This window comes from Larimichthys crocea, chromosome XXII (genome assembly GCF_000972845.2).
Source record: "Larimichthys crocea isolate SSNF chromosome XXII, L_crocea_2.0, whole genome shotgun sequence".
Classification (NCBI taxonomy): Eukaryota; Metazoa; Chordata; class Actinopteri; family Sciaenidae; genus Larimichthys; species Larimichthys crocea.
In genome coordinates this window covers 8,082,751-8,097,750 of record NC_040032.1, presented here as the reverse complement: position 1 = coordinate 8,097,750, position 15,000 = coordinate 8,082,751, and the positions used below count along the sequence as shown (strand labels likewise).

The following is a 15,000-nucleotide window of genomic DNA, read 5'->3' as shown; positions in this document are numbered from 1 at the left end:
TTTGGTTCTGTTCTGTCTCTTTGGTTTTGTTCGGTTCTGTGTCTGACCCGCCTGTCTGTGGTTCCAGGGTCCGGTCTGGTCTGTACCTTCAAGGATCAGACGTACAGTCCAGGCGACAGCTGGCACCCGTACCTGGAGCCGTTTGGACTCATGTTCTGCATGCGCTGCATCTGCACAGAGGTTCTATGCCTTTAACACCTTCAGAACATCTACAGCAACCAGAACCGGGCCTGCTTCTGTGTAACCTGGTGTGTGCTGTGTCTTTCAGACGGGTCATGTAAAGTGTAACACCATCAGGTGTCCCACTCTGCCCTGTGAAAACCCGGTTGCTGAGCCCAAACAGTGCTGTCCCAGGTGTACAGGTGAGAGCCTGCAGACACTGTCAGCTGTTTGGACCTGGTTCTGGTTCTGACTCCTGTCCCGTGTGCTGTCCTCCCCTCAGATGAGCCCAGGATCCCTGCTGGTCTCCGGGCATCGGTGAAGTCCTGCAGATATAACGGCAGCGTGTATCAGCCCGGAGAGACGTTCAACAAACACGAGCTGTTCCCGTCCAAGCAGAGCAACCAGTGTGTGATGTGCACGTGCTCAGTGAGTCCACATCGCTCACACAGAACCACGAGAACATAAGAACATATAAACATAAGAACATATAAACACAAGAACATATAAACACAAGAACATAAGAACATATAAACATATGAACATATAAACATATGATCATATAAACATAAGAACATAAGAACATAAGAACATATAAACATAAGAACATATAAACATATGAACATATAAACATATATGTTCATATGTGTATATGTTTATATAAATACTAACAGAATAAAGTTTATCTGACGTCTTTAAATCACAGTTCACCTCCTGTTGATCTGACCTGTGATCAGGTGAACGGTGTCTCTGTCTTTCGTACGTCTGTTCTATGTAACTTTGGGCTCCGGGTCGGGAGAAGTACGTAACACTTTACAGAACCAGAGCTAGGCGAGCGGGTCATGAAACCGGGCTCAGCAGACTCTGTGGATGGACATGATGGCAGAGGAGAAGAGAGTGAAGAGGACGTCAAGCTGTTCAGAGTAACCTGCTCAGGTACCAGAACAGGTCATCAGGTACCAGAACAGGTCATCAGGTACCAGAACAGGTCACCTGGTACCAGAACAGGTCATCAGGTACCAGAACAGGTCATCAGGTACCAGAACAGGTCATCTGGTATCTTCATGTGGATGAAGAGTTCAGAAGTGTTTGGAGGACGGGATGTCTCCTCATGTCCTCATGTCCTCGTCTCCTCTGGTCTGTATGACGTGTTTCATATTAAACTGTCTGCCTGTCTCTCTGTCTGCCTGTCTGTCTCTCAGAATGGAAACATCTTCTGCGCTCTGAAAACCTGTCAGCCAATCAGCTGCTCCTCACCTGTGCCTGTCCCTGACACCTGTTGTCTGGTCTGTAAAGGTGAGACGACCAGATTAACCAATGAGCACAGAGATTCATCCTCAACCTATTTAAATAATCTTTAATTAATAATCAAACCTTTGTGTTCAGATAATGTCTCGAGCGGATCTTCATCGAGCGAGGATGGAAACCTTCAGCTGAACAGAGGCGTGGTACGTTCACGTGTTCACGTGTTGATCTGTCTGGATTACATTGATGACAGTCAGTCTGTGGTCATGTGACGTCCTTTACCTCGTGTTGTCACGGACACGTAATGAATTGTTCAGGTGTCATGTTTCTTAAAGGGACAGCGCAGGGAGCTTTAGTTCACTTCAGACTGATGATATGTTTGTTTTGGAACGTTCTGTCAACGCTACAGAAACACTGTTCAGTATGAGAAGGTTGTCTGAATGTTAGTTATTGGTTGTGTATTGGTTACTGGCGGCGGTCGGTCTGACTCTGGGCTCTGAAGGGTTAATCAGGTTCTTGGTGAGACCTCCATGTTGTTGCTGTGATCTTTAAAGACCACATGACCTCTGGGCCAGATGACCGAGCTGAACTCTGGTTCTGTTTGAAACAATGTGGGCCGTGATTAATGATGATGCTCGTGGACTCAGGGGAACCGAGCTGAGCCAGAACCTCCGAGTGTTTTACTGTGTGTGTGTTTACAAAGAGGCATTCAGTGGACCAGTGTTCAGGCGAGCAGAGCCGGGTGCGGTCTGACCGTGCCACAACGCCCCGGGTCAGAACTTCTCCCAGAGGTCTGAGCCTCAGTAAACTAAACCTCAAAGGAGCTTCAGAGACCACCGTGAAGATCCTGCTGCAGAGGAAACACCAGCGAGGTGAGACTCTGTCCAAACACACATCACGTATAGGTATCTGATTTTATGGACGCAGCTTTACGATGGTTTCCATATGGAACACGCCGCTCACATGCTTTCCATTCCTTTAGCGTGTTTATACAACGGGAAGACGTACTCACATGGAGACATGTGGCACCCGGTGCTGGGGAAGGTCCTGGAATGCATCCTGTGCACTTGTACCGACGGCCTGCAGGACTGTAAACGCATCACGTGTCCCAGCGAGTACCCGTGTCAACATCCGCTGAAGCCAGCTGGGAAGTGCTGCAAGACGTGTCCAGGTACAGAAACACGCATCGTCATGTCATCGATCATCCTGACATGTATGATCATCCTGACATGATGTATGTTCATCCTGACATGTATGATCATCCTGACGTGATGTATGTCCATCCTGACATGATGTATGTTCATCCTGACATGTATGTTCATCCTGACATGATGTATGATCATCCTGACATGTATGATCATCCTGACATGATGTATGTCCATCCTGACATGATGTATGTTCATCCTGACATGTATGTTCATCCTGACATGATGTATGTTCTGTGTCTTGTCTGCAGAGAGTAAATCTCAGGGGAATCAGACTCAGTGTATTCTCCATCAGAACAGCCTGTTGGTTTATAAGGTGGAGTCGTCATTGAAAGTGGACCCGCCCAACACCGTCAGGATCATTGCTGTGGAGAGACAGAGCACGGCCGAGGTTGAAGTCCAAGTGTGGAAGGCCAGTGAAGGTACGAAACACTGCTGGAAGTTACCTGTTTGCACACTGATCTGGTCTGATCTGGTCTCTGTGTTCAAACAGGAGTCTTACAGCTGATGGAGATCGGTGACGTTCAGAGGAAAGACATCGTGGATCATCCAGAGAACTTCACGTTACTGACCACGCTGGACGAAGGTTTGAGTCACGATGTCTTCACGTGAGTCATTTTAATATTAATTAAATGAATATTAATGATGTTGATTTGTTTGTTTCAGAGACGTGGAAGAAGTTTAAAGATGAAGGAGAGAACCTGAGTAAAGCTCCTCAGACGACGCTCTGTGAGGACGGCATCCGGGAGATGGTGACCTTCTTAAAGCCCCGACAGACGGACGACCCGTGTTCGCCCTGATCCTCCAACACGCTACACGTCCACGCGTTAACATATGTATTCATACACGCTACACGTCCACACGTTAACATACGTATTCATACACGCTACACGTCCACGCGTTAACATATGTATTCATTCACGCTTCACCTGTAACATCATGTATCATGTTTATTGATTAATCTTCACGTTTGTTGTAAATTCTCGGTCACACGTCATGCCATGAAGCCCCTCCTGCAGTGGATCCAGGGTCGAGTCCAGAGCTCCGGTTCTGGTTCTGGTTCTGGAGTTTAGACTTTTGTTGACTCTGATGTTAATATTGGATGACTGAGGACATTTTTGGATTCTTTGTTCAGACATATGAAAATCATCACGGCCGGGCACGGGGCCACGCGGCGCTCACGGCGAGGAGGAGACATATTTATTGTAAATACAAACAGAGCGTCTGTCAGCGTGTTCCAAGCGTGTTCCTGTGGACATACGTGTGACACGTGTCGGGATCAGCGTGTCACATGATCACTGTCATGTAGCTGCAGTTTATCCATAAAGGCTGTTTGAACCTGTCTGTCTGCTCTCATGTTTACACGCTGCACACGTGATGATAAGTCCGTCTCAACATGTCAACATGTGTGTGAGATGTGATTGTGCTGCAGCAGAACCGGCCCGGCCCGGCCCGGCCCGGCGAAGCGCCTGAAGGCTTCCATTAAAGAAAACTCCTGAAGGCCGGATAAACTGTTTTCCTCTGGAGATGAAATGTTATCAGAGAGGCATGAAAATGAAAAGCAGAAGTTCAAACTCACTTCACCCCGTACACACACACACACACACACACACACACACACGGTATCACACACACACACACACGGTATCACACACACACACACACACACAGTTTTACACACACACACACACACAGTATTACACACAGTATCACACACACAGTATCACACACACACACACAGTATCACACACACAGTATTACACACACACAGTATCACACACACACACACAGTATCACACACACACAGTATCACACACACACACACAGTATCACACACACACACACAGTATCACACACACACAGTATCACACACTGCTGAGGTTCTGAGTATCTAAACATGATGCTAACTGGAAGCTAACTCAAAGCTAACTGGAAGCTAACTGAAAGCTAACTCAAAGTTAATTGGAAGCTAACTCAAAGCTAACTGGAAGCTAACTCAAAGTTAACTCAAAGCTAACTGGAAGCTAACTCAAAGCTAACTCGAAGCTAATTGAAAGCTAACTCGAAGCTAACTGGAAGCTAACTCGAAGTTAACTCAAAGCTAACTCAAAGCTAACTCAAAGCTAACTTGAAGCTAACTGAAAGCTAACTCGAAGTTAATTGGAAGCTAACTCAAAGCTAACTCAAAGTTAACTCAAAGCTAACTGGAAGCTAACTCAAAGCTAACTCGAAGCTAATTGGAAGCTAACTCAAAGCTAACTGGAAGCTAACTGAAAGTTAACTCGAAGCTAACTGGAAGTTAACTCGAAGCTAATTGGAAGATAACTGGAAGCTAACTGAAAGCTAACTCGAAGCTAACTGGAAGTTAACTCGAAGCTAATTGGAAGCTAACTCAAAGCTAACTGGAAGCTAACTTGAAGCTAACTCAAAGCTAACTCAAAGTTAACTCAAAGCTAACTGGAAGCTTCACATATGTATTCATACACGCTACACGTCCACTCAAAGCTAACTGGAAGCTAACTCAAAGCTAACTCGAAGCTAATTGGAAGCTAACATAAAGCTAACTGGAAGTTAACTCGAAGCTAATTGGAAGCTAACTCAAAGCTAACTGGAAGCTAACTCAAGGCTAACTGGAAGTTAACTCGAAGCTAATTGGAAGCTAACTCAAAGCTAACTCAAAGCTACCTCTTCTCGTCGATGTGGTTTCGTCGTCTGTATTTCCAGACTCTGATTCTTTAGAATTATAAACCAACAATCCAAACACAGTAAGAACACGTGTGCAGACGAGGTCATGGGACCCGTGTAAGCGTGCTGAGTTAGCGCGGCGCCGTGTTTGATCCGGGTGTCAGATTATCGCCATGGTTCCCATGACTCAGCGCTAACATGGCTTCCCCTCAGCTCCCTCACAGTGACTCATTGTGTTTCTTTCACACTTTGAGCCAGACGGCGCGGTCCGCCTCTCGCTCGAGGCATCAAACAATATTTTCAAACTTCTGCTGAACGCCTTCATTACTCTGAACCGGGCCGCCATGTCTCTGTGTTAACTGTTGGACCCGACACTGCCCGGTCCAAACAGGCTGAGGGTGACAAAGGGCTGTTCTACTTTAAGCTGCCAGCTTAAATTAGTAATTAACATTTTCACGTCGCTGTGTTCCCATGCGGGTCGTTAGCCGGTGAATGTCTGCATGGCGTGTCTGTGGCTTGGTTCTGGTGGAAACACCGTCAGGGCTCGGTTTGTGGATGTTTGTGGGTTCGTCTCGGCCCGTTCAGCTCTGCATGCTCGGTCTTGGCTCCGGTGCCGGGAACAGCTGGAGGCAGTCAGGAGGAATAAATCATCGCCTGCCCGTCTCAGCCACATCCAGAGGAACTGGGTCAGGACTCTGAGACGTTACCGCAAAGTTAACGGGCCCTTTGCTGGTCCTTCACGCAGGATGTTCTGTGTGCGGCTCCATCCTGATTAAATAAAACACTTCCTCATGTGTTTGTGAGGAAGTGAAGCATTCAACCAATCAGGCGGCCTTTTGATTCACACCGTGTTGCCTAACGAGCTCTGATGGATGTGTTTGCTTTCATAGCTGATTAAGGCGCTCAGCAGAACCCCGCCGCTCAGACTTCATCCAAATACTTCCGAAATCTATCACAGTCTGTTTTTTACACTCTCGTTAATTAAGTTGGCCCTGATCATCGTGGCTGATGTTTGGAATGCGGCCAGCCGGGCCTGGACCAGGTTCATGAACACTTTGGTCTCGTCCCGAGCGGCTCGGTTTAAAGGTCACGTGTTCGTAAACGATTAAAGAGTTCACGGAATAACGAAGAACAACGACATGTTAATGGTTTGATAATTAATGATGACCTGCTGACCAGAGGACTGCGGCCGGGTCGGGCCAAGCCGGACCGGGCCGGGCTTACATGATGCAGTGTGTTACAGTTCAATTGTCCGTCAGCACAAATAATGAAGAGGTCCGGTCGGTGCTGAACCCATTTGGCTCTGGAGTAATGAGGAGTGTTGATGAGGTATTCAGACCTGCTCGTCCAGAACCAAATCTGGTGTCTGAGCCTCAGCTGGGTTATTCTGCCGGGCCTCGACGTGAGAGTCAAACAAAGCGCACTCAGACGGGCCGACCCGCTCCAGATGTGAACAGAAACCTCATCTCTCTCCATATATAAACAAAGGCCTGACGGACCATCATGCATCTCTCTGTTATTCCTGTGTTTGGACTCAGCTGCCAGGTTCTTATATCACCCACTGGAAAATGTGTTTTCACTTAATAAACCGGGTCAGAACCAAAAGTGAGTCAGTCCGACGTGAACAAGCTCGTTAGACACGTGTCGATCGTTTATACGTCTGCATGTGACGTCACATCGTTAACGCCGCTCTGTGGCGAGCTGTGTGACATCATAGTGATGTCACCACGGATACAAACGGTGTCACCTGACAGGTTCTGATGAAACTGCATCATGGGAAGTGTAGGAGCCACGTGGACACAGAACATGAAAGATTATTTACTGATAGATAACGAGAGGTGAAATGACCTCTGACCTCGTGAACACGCGTGTGCTAAAGATGGTTTGTTGAACGTTCTTTGAACGTTCGTCTGTGATGAGGTCAGTGAGTAGAACTGACTGATCTTTGCCCAAAAACGCCTGTTGCACAATCGTCCGTCCATTCCAGCATGAACACACACACACACACACACACACACACACACACACTTATGCAACCGGTCCATGTTTGAAGCACTAATCATTTTCACTTCAGAACTGTTCTGAAGCAGAGTTCTGGTCCGGTTCAGTAAATTCATGCCAGAACTCTCTGGCTGCAGAACAGACTCCATCATTTCGCTGAAGCAACAGCAAATTCTCCTCCGAGTCGGACAGAGCCGATCAGAGAGTCCGATTGGATCTCAGACCAGAACCAACAGAGTTCTGATGTTTGGCTCCGACTCCCCGGTATCGTCAGATAAACGACTGTGAATGGAACGAGGCCGAGAAGATCCTAAGACTGATCCTAAGACTGATCGTCAGACTGATCCTAAGACTGATCCTCAGACTGATCCTTAGACTGGTCCCCAGACTGATCCTAAGACTGATCCTCAGACTGGTCCTCTGACTGATCCTCAGACTGATTGTCAGACTGATCTTTAGACTGATCTTTAGACTGGTCCTCAGACTGATCCTAAGACTGATCCTAAGACTGATCTTTAGACTGGTCCTCAGACTGATCTTTAGACTGGTCCTCAGACTGATCCTAAGACTGATCCTAAGACTGATCCTCAGACTGGTCCTCTGACTGATCCTCAGACTGATCGTCAGACTGATCCTCAGGCTGATCCTAAGACTGATCTTTAGAAGGGTCCTCAGACTGATCCTAAGACTGATCTTTAGACTGGTCCTCAGACTGATCCTAAGACTGATCCTAAGACTGATCTTTAGACTGGTCCTCAGACCGATCCTCAGACCGATCCTAAGACTGATCTTTAGACTGGTCCTCAGACCGATCCTCAGACTGATCCTCAGACTGATCTTTAGACTGGTCCTCAGACTGATCTTTAGACTGGTCCTCAGACTGATCCTCAGACTGATCTTTAGACTGGTCCTCAGACTGATCCTCAGACTGGTCCTCAGACTGATTCTCAAACTGATCTTCAGACAGATGATGTTCAGTCAAACAGTGTATGTGATCATGTTTGTATGTTATATCTGACGTACAGCGTGTTGTGTGTATGTGGTCATGTGGTCGTGTGGTCATGTGATCGCGTCCTGACGTGCAGTCAGATGAGGTTTGTGCAGACGAGCTCTGATTGGTTCCAGCTGGACTCAGACTGACTCCACATGTGTAAACTGCTCCAGAATAATTGGAATCATGTGATGGACAAAGAGAAATAAAAACAACCAAACATAGAACAGGAATCGAACCTGTGACACAACAGGATCTGAACCAGACTGGACTGGATTTGAACCAGGATCTGGACTAGGCTGGACCAGAATCTTGACCAGGCTGGCCCTGAACAGTTTTTGGACAGACTGTGAACAAACAGTTTTTTTGTGTCTGTTGCCAACCAGCTGATTTATAACACTCAGGCATGTTGGACTCGCTGAGGTCCAGAACAGCTGATCAGAACCCGAACAGAACCACAGATGTTCTGCTCCATGTGGACGAGCATGACAACGTATCAGGATGATTCTAAGTCCCACTGTGATGGGTCACTTCAAAATAAAAGTTTGTGTTTACAGACAAACATTAAATATCATCATTAATATTGTGACACTAAAACTTTTGATGTATTTGAAGAATCAGAAAGACTGACGGTAATGTAACAAGAAAAGTCTGATGGTCTACTCCCAGAAGACCCAAGGGTCCTCCAGGGTTCATAGGGTAAAAGTAAATCCGATAAATAGGCTGGACTAAGATCATTAAGAGATTTATAAACCAGTAAAAGAATCCTAGAGTCGGTTCTGAAGTGCACAGGCAGGCAATGCAGAGACTTTAAAATAGATGTAGTGTGTGCTCAACAGACGAGCAGCAGAATTTTGTAGTAACTGTAATTGATCTAATTTTGTTAGGTAGACCAGAAAGTCGAGCGTTTCAGTAGTCAGTTGTACAAGTAATAAAAGCTGCATTAATGTCTCTGTATAGGTTTGAGAGAGAAACGGCTGTACATTGTCAATGTTCTTAAGATGATAAAAGGCAGTTTTAGTAATATTTTTAATGTGGGGCTCAAAGCTAAGATCACAATCAGTGATAACTTCCAGGTTTTTAACTTGTTGACAAGGCTTAAAATTCAGTGCTTGGAGTTTCATAGTTCGTTTCTCTCTCTGTGCTTCAGTACCGATAATTAAAACTTCGGTTTTGTCATGGTTGAGCTGTAAAAAATTCTCTGCCATCCATAGTTTTATGTCTAAAATACAGTTAAAACGGGCATCTATTGGCCCTGAGTCATCAGGACACGTGGCAGTGTAAAGCTGTGTCATCAGCATAGCTATGGAAATTAATGCCGTGTCTCCTGATGACGTCCCCAAGTGGCAGCATGTAAAGGTTAAAAAGAGTAGGTCCTAAAATTGAGCCTTGGGCAACATCACAATTCATTTTATAACTATTTGATGAACAGTCACCTATACTTAGAAAAACATCTCTGTCATTGAGATCTGAACCAGTTAAAACAGTCCCAGTCTACCTAAAAGAACTGAATGATCTATTGTATCAAAGGCTGCAGTGAAATCAAGTAACACCAAGATACAGGAAACCTTTACTAGTGCTGTCTCAGTGCTGTGATTGGCCCTGAAACCAGACTGAAACTTTTCATTAATGTGTTTGGAGTTAATAAAACGATTTAATTGATTTAAAAACTAGCTTCTCTAAAAAAAAGTTTGATACTAGTCTGTAATTACTAATAACTGAAGAATCTAGATCTTCTTTGAAGAGGTTTAACTATGGCAGTCTTTAGTGTCTGTGAGCAACTGTTCTTCTAAAACACCATAAACCTTTTTTTAAATGACGTAGGAATCATCTAAAATACATGTTGAAGTTTTTGGCTGGGACATAACCTTACCAAGCATTTCAGCATCAACCAGGACAATCAGACCATCAGACCTCCAGACCTTTAGACCATCAAACCTCCAGACCTTTAGACCTCCAGACCTTTAGACCATCAGACGGCTCAGACCATCTCGTTTTGTCTTTGAGGAATCAATTGACTGAAGATTTACTGATTTCATTTTTTGATTTTATTCAAGGCAAGAAGAAACATTCAGAAGATCTGCAGCTCTGTTCTGGTTGGTTCTGTTGTCCCATCATTTTCTGATGGACCATCTTGTACTTCCTCTTCATGTCCTTCAGCAGTGACAGAGCTTCCTGTTTGTTCACTCCGGTGCCGTTCATCGCTCCGCCTGTCAAAACACAGAGTTCATTAAAGACAGCTGATGGAGGTCATCTGATCAGCTGATGGAGGTCATCTGATCAGCTGATGAAGGTCAGACGTTCATACTTAGAGGGACTCTGATGGTGGAGCTCTCCTTCATCTCCTTTATCAGCTCGTCGACTCGTTCAGATCGATGTTTTATCTTCAGAGGAGGAAGTTCTTTAATCTGCAGAGAGGTCAAAGGTCAGATTATGAACCAGTTTGTGTAGTTTTATAATCTGACAGTCTGAATATATATTTAAATAAACCTTCTTCTGTCGTTCCGTGTACAGAGTCTGGATGCAGTCCAGTTTTGGTCTGGAGTCTCTGTAAAAGTTCAGATTCTTCAGAGTGTGTTCGAGCATCCGGACGGCCGTTTGAATTCCTGTCATCGGAAAAAAAATAAAAATTGAAATATAAATAAAAATCTAACAAAACGTTTTAAGGTGTGACGTGTTTAAAGGTTCTCACCGACGGGCGGGACCTCCTCACGGACCTCCTCATGGGCCGCGTTCACGTCTGTCAACGTTTCATCACGAGTTAATTTATCGTCGTTGTTCTCTGAAGTTTGTTCAACTTCAGCTCGAAGATCAAACTTTGATCGACATACAGAAACGATTCAGATTCACAGAAACATAAAAAACTCAAAAGTATTTTCACTGGTACTTTTAATTAAATGAGTAATCTGATTACTTCCTCAACAATAATTGACTTCATCAAAACAAACATGATCCCACCTGAGTAACAAAGAACTGTTCTGAATGTTCCTCCAAGGTGTTGTCTTCGTTCTTCCCTTCAGGTTCTGGTCCGTCTTCAGGTTCTAGTCCTTCAGGTTCTGATCTTGCCCTGACGGTCAGCTGACATTTCTCAGTCCGAGCAGGACGATGTGTGTTCATCAGAACCGTCTTCTTTGACACTTTTGGGTTTCTTTTTTCGCCCTGCGACACGAGACGTTGAAGCTGTTTTGGGTTCATGGAGTCCGATCTTGACGGTCGATCCAGAACACTTCCCACCGTCCATTCTGGATCAGAGGACGCCTTCAGCGGGATCTTCATCACTTCCTGTGTCTTCTTACGTTTTATTGTGACGCCCAGCCTCTCGTGGAGGTAGTGGGTCAGTAACGGAGGATCTCCTGCGTTCAAAGACGTGAGTCAACATTAAAATCTTTAAAAACGACTTCCTGTAGGAGAAAACTTACCGCTCCTCCGTGTGGTCAGGGGGTTTGAGTGAATATCGATCTGTCGAAGCTTCAGGAAGAGAGCAGCTGCCAGCACAGCTTCTTCTTCTGCGATCTGACAAAACAGACGTTAGCTGACGTTAGCTCGCTCTCAGACGTCTCACGTTTTATGTGAACATGATTTACAAACCTGGTTGTCAGATAAATCGAGGAACTGAAGTTCTGGTAGCGGCAGATTGGACCCTGTCCTGAACCCGTCCCAGTTTTCAAAGATCTTTAATATAATGAAGACTTCAGATTTAAAACGTGAAGTAAACAAACGTGATAAAATGTCAAGTGTCAAACTGAAACAGACTGAATCACCTCTGAGATCCTCCTGACGGGTTCTTCAGGGTTCGGCTCTTTAGAGGCTGGACAATGATAAAAATGATGAATCAACATTTTTCAGAGGACGTTGAAGAAACTGACGAGTTTTTATTGAATTTACCGAGTTTATCCTGGACAGATGTCGCAGGTTTGAACCCGTCCATCACATACGGGATTTCAGAGATGTGGTTCTTCTGCAGGTTTAAAACTTTCAGCCTGTGATTCAAAATCAAACATTAAATAAACTCTGACTGTGAACTGAGTCTGAATTCAACTTTACACGAACGTGTCGACCTCTGGAGCTTTGATAGACTGTTGAAGACTTCAGACGACAGTTTGTTGTCGTCCAGCATCAAAACTTCGAGACATTTAAAGCGTCTATCATCGTCTTCAGTTGACCTGAAACAAAGAACAGAAACTTTATTTAAAACCGTAAACATTAGTTTGTGTTTAAATAAAAACAGTTTCTTCATCTGAAACGCGTCAGTCCATCTCAGATGTTCTGGTCCAGACGAGTGTTGGTGGGTCGGATGTTGTTGGTAGAATCTGAACTTCATCTGTAGTAATGTCTTTGATAGGATCTGCCTGAGGGGTCAAAGGTCATCATGAATCTTTGGATGATATTCTGATTGTAGCCGGTGAAATGTTGATGTGTCACCTGTGAAGCTTCAAACAGGTGTGTGTCACTCTTTTGTTCATCCTGTATCAGTGAATATGTAAATAAAATATAAAGTCTGAACATTAAATCTGTTTGGTTTTGTTTCGTCTTCAGTTGAATTCAGGTTGAAAAGTCGTTTTTATTCATTATTCTTCTCATATTTCACTTCTTCTTTTCTCGTCCTCTCGGCTCGTCTGGGCTCGTACCTGCACCAGGTGTTTAAACTTCACTTCTTCTTCAGACTGGAGGTGAATCTGGGATGTTTGTGCACCCCCTCATGGTCACTATACGCACTGTTTGAGATGGATCTTTATTTTGTGACCTTTGTCTTTGATTGACACATGATGAGTCAGCTCATTAACAGATCTCATTAAAACATTAATATTCAGTCGTCCTCATGATCATAAATATGTTCTGTTCATCATCATTATATTATTTTACGGAAAGACGTGATGAAAGTCTTCAGTCGTCTCTGTGACTCATCACAGTTTGTTTTAATTTTAATTTAATTAGTCTGACAGAGAAAATAAATGAATCATTTCGTCACTTACCTGTTTTAGTTTTCTCAGAGAACATTACAGGTAAAAACAAACTCATAGTTCTGCTTCACTAACTTTTGAGTGTCGTTTGATGAAGTCAGATGAGGAAGATGAGGAAGATGATTTCCTGTCAGATGAAGAATCTTCAGACGAGGAAGTCGACCGACGGAGATGACGTCCTCAGCAGACAGACAGTTAAAAGACAGATTCAAAACCTGAAGATCAAAATAAATCAGATCATCAAACATTAAATATTAAAATATTGACGATGTGGCGTGACAATGATATTACCTGCAGATGAGGAAGGTCGACTGCCTGAAGTTTGATGTTTTTCAGCCCGTTTAACGACAGATTGAGTTCCCTCAGAGACTGAAAACTGCTGAAAGACTCTAAAGAAGAAAAACAGAAAACTGCTGAAAGACTCTAAAGAAGAAAAACAGAAAACTGCTGAAAGACTCTAAAGAAGAAGAAAAACAGAAAAATGCTGAAAGACTCTAAAGAAGAAGAAAACAGAAAACTGCTGAAAGACTCTAAAGAAGAAGAAAAACAGAAAACTGCTGAAAGACTGAAGAAGAAAAACAGAAAACTGCTGAAAAACTCTAAAGAAGAAGAAAAACAGAAAACTGCTGAAAGACTCTAAAGAAGAAGACTCTATGATGTTATTTTATTGAATATTGACCTAAAGCGAGCGAGTTGATCGAAGCATCGACGTAAGCTACGTTCACAAACAGCTTCACTTCTTCAGCTTTGACCTGTTAAACAATAAAGAAACGTTTAACTAATGTCTTTCTAACCACAGAATAACGTTAGATAAACGTTCTTACAGAGTCCAGTTGGAGTTCTCTGACGTCCACCGAGCAGAGCTCAGCCGGGTCGTCCACGCAGTGATACCGGAGCTGGAAACAAAAGACAACGTTCAGACCGGCCGCATGAGAAACACTTTCAACAATCACGTGAAGAAGAGTTTTACCAGCAGCGCCGCGTCTAACGTGTTACCATGACGATGACCATCATCATCTTCATCTTCTCTTCTTCTACACGCCGCGTTGACCCTCTGAAGAACTTTCAGGTGTTTCTGCTGCTCTGCTCTCCTGAACGACACGAGCCAGTGACCAGAACCTGACGGAGATACACAACCCGTGAACACGATAACATGTGAACACGTTAACATGATAACACACGAACACGATAACACGTGAATACGATAACATGTTAACACGATAACACGTGAATACGATAACATGTGAACACGTTAACACGATAACATGTGAATACGTTAACATGTGAACACGTTAACATGATAACATGTGAATACGATAACATGTGAACACGTTAACATGATAACACACGAACACGATAACACGTGAACACGATAACATGTGAATACGTGAACACGATAACACGTGAATACGATAACATGTGAACATGTGAACACGATAACATGTGAACACGTTAACACGATAACACACGAACACGATAACATGTGAACACGTGAACACGATAACATGTGAACACGTTAACACGATAACATGTGAATACGATAACATGTGAACACGTTAACACGATAACATGTGAACACGTTAACACGATAACATGTGAACACATTAACACGATAACATGTGAATACGATAACATGTGAACACGTTAACACGATAACACACGAACACGATAACATGTGAACACGTGAACACGATAACACGTGAATACGTTAACACGATAACACACGAACACGATAACATGTGAACACGATAAC

General features: G+C 44.1%; 2 protein-coding genes across 2 annotated transcripts in view; one reads left to right on the top strand and one right to left on the bottom strand.

Moving 5' to 3' along the window:
• Positions 1 to 3,953, top strand: part of chrdl2 (chordin-like 2) — a 4,605-nt gene extending 652 nt beyond the window's left edge. Inside the window, exons 2-11 of the mRNA XM_027273265.1 lie at positions 68 to 180; positions 269 to 362; positions 443 to 588; positions 1,362 to 1,455; positions 1,546 to 1,607; positions 2,108 to 2,276; positions 2,387 to 2,575; positions 2,861 to 3,031; positions 3,103 to 3,195; positions 3,276 to 3,953. Of these exons, the coding sequence (XP_027129066.1) occupies positions 68 to 180; positions 269 to 362; positions 443 to 588; positions 1,362 to 1,455; positions 1,546 to 1,607; positions 2,108 to 2,276; positions 2,387 to 2,575; positions 2,861 to 3,031; positions 3,103 to 3,195; positions 3,276 to 3,409 (1,265 nt within the window). The 3' untranslated portion in view covers positions 3,410 to 3,953. The remainder of the gene's footprint in view (positions 1 to 67; positions 181 to 268; positions 363 to 442; positions 589 to 1,361; positions 1,456 to 1,545; positions 1,608 to 2,107; positions 2,277 to 2,386; positions 2,576 to 2,860; positions 3,032 to 3,102; positions 3,196 to 3,275) is intronic.
• A 6,343-nt stretch (positions 3,954 to 10,296) lies between these two features.
• Positions 10,297 to 15,000, bottom strand: part of xrra1 (X-ray radiation resistance associated 1) — a 5,984-nt gene continuing 1,280 nt past the window's right edge. The window contains exons 2-16 of the mRNA XM_027273897.1: positions 14,218 to 14,366; positions 14,072 to 14,143; positions 13,927 to 13,999; positions 13,539 to 13,636; positions 13,323 to 13,462; positions 12,345 to 12,449; positions 12,172 to 12,266; positions 12,048 to 12,094; positions 11,875 to 11,958; positions 11,706 to 11,799; positions 11,245 to 11,639; positions 10,979 to 11,102; positions 10,777 to 10,892; positions 10,595 to 10,694; positions 10,297 to 10,496 (exon numbers count right to left, since the gene is read on the bottom strand). Coding sequence (XP_027129698.1) covers positions 10,339 to 10,496; positions 10,595 to 10,694; positions 10,777 to 10,892; positions 10,979 to 11,102; positions 11,245 to 11,639; positions 11,706 to 11,799; positions 11,875 to 11,958; positions 12,048 to 12,094; positions 12,172 to 12,266; positions 12,345 to 12,449; positions 13,323 to 13,462; positions 13,539 to 13,636; positions 13,927 to 13,999; positions 14,072 to 14,143; positions 14,218 to 14,366 — 1,850 coding nt within the window. The 3' untranslated portion in view covers positions 10,297 to 10,338. The remainder of the gene's footprint in view (positions 10,497 to 10,594; positions 10,695 to 10,776; positions 10,893 to 10,978; positions 11,103 to 11,244; positions 11,640 to 11,705; positions 11,800 to 11,874; positions 11,959 to 12,047; positions 12,095 to 12,171; positions 12,267 to 12,344; positions 12,450 to 13,322; positions 13,463 to 13,538; positions 13,637 to 13,926; positions 14,000 to 14,071; positions 14,144 to 14,217; positions 14,367 to 15,000) is intronic.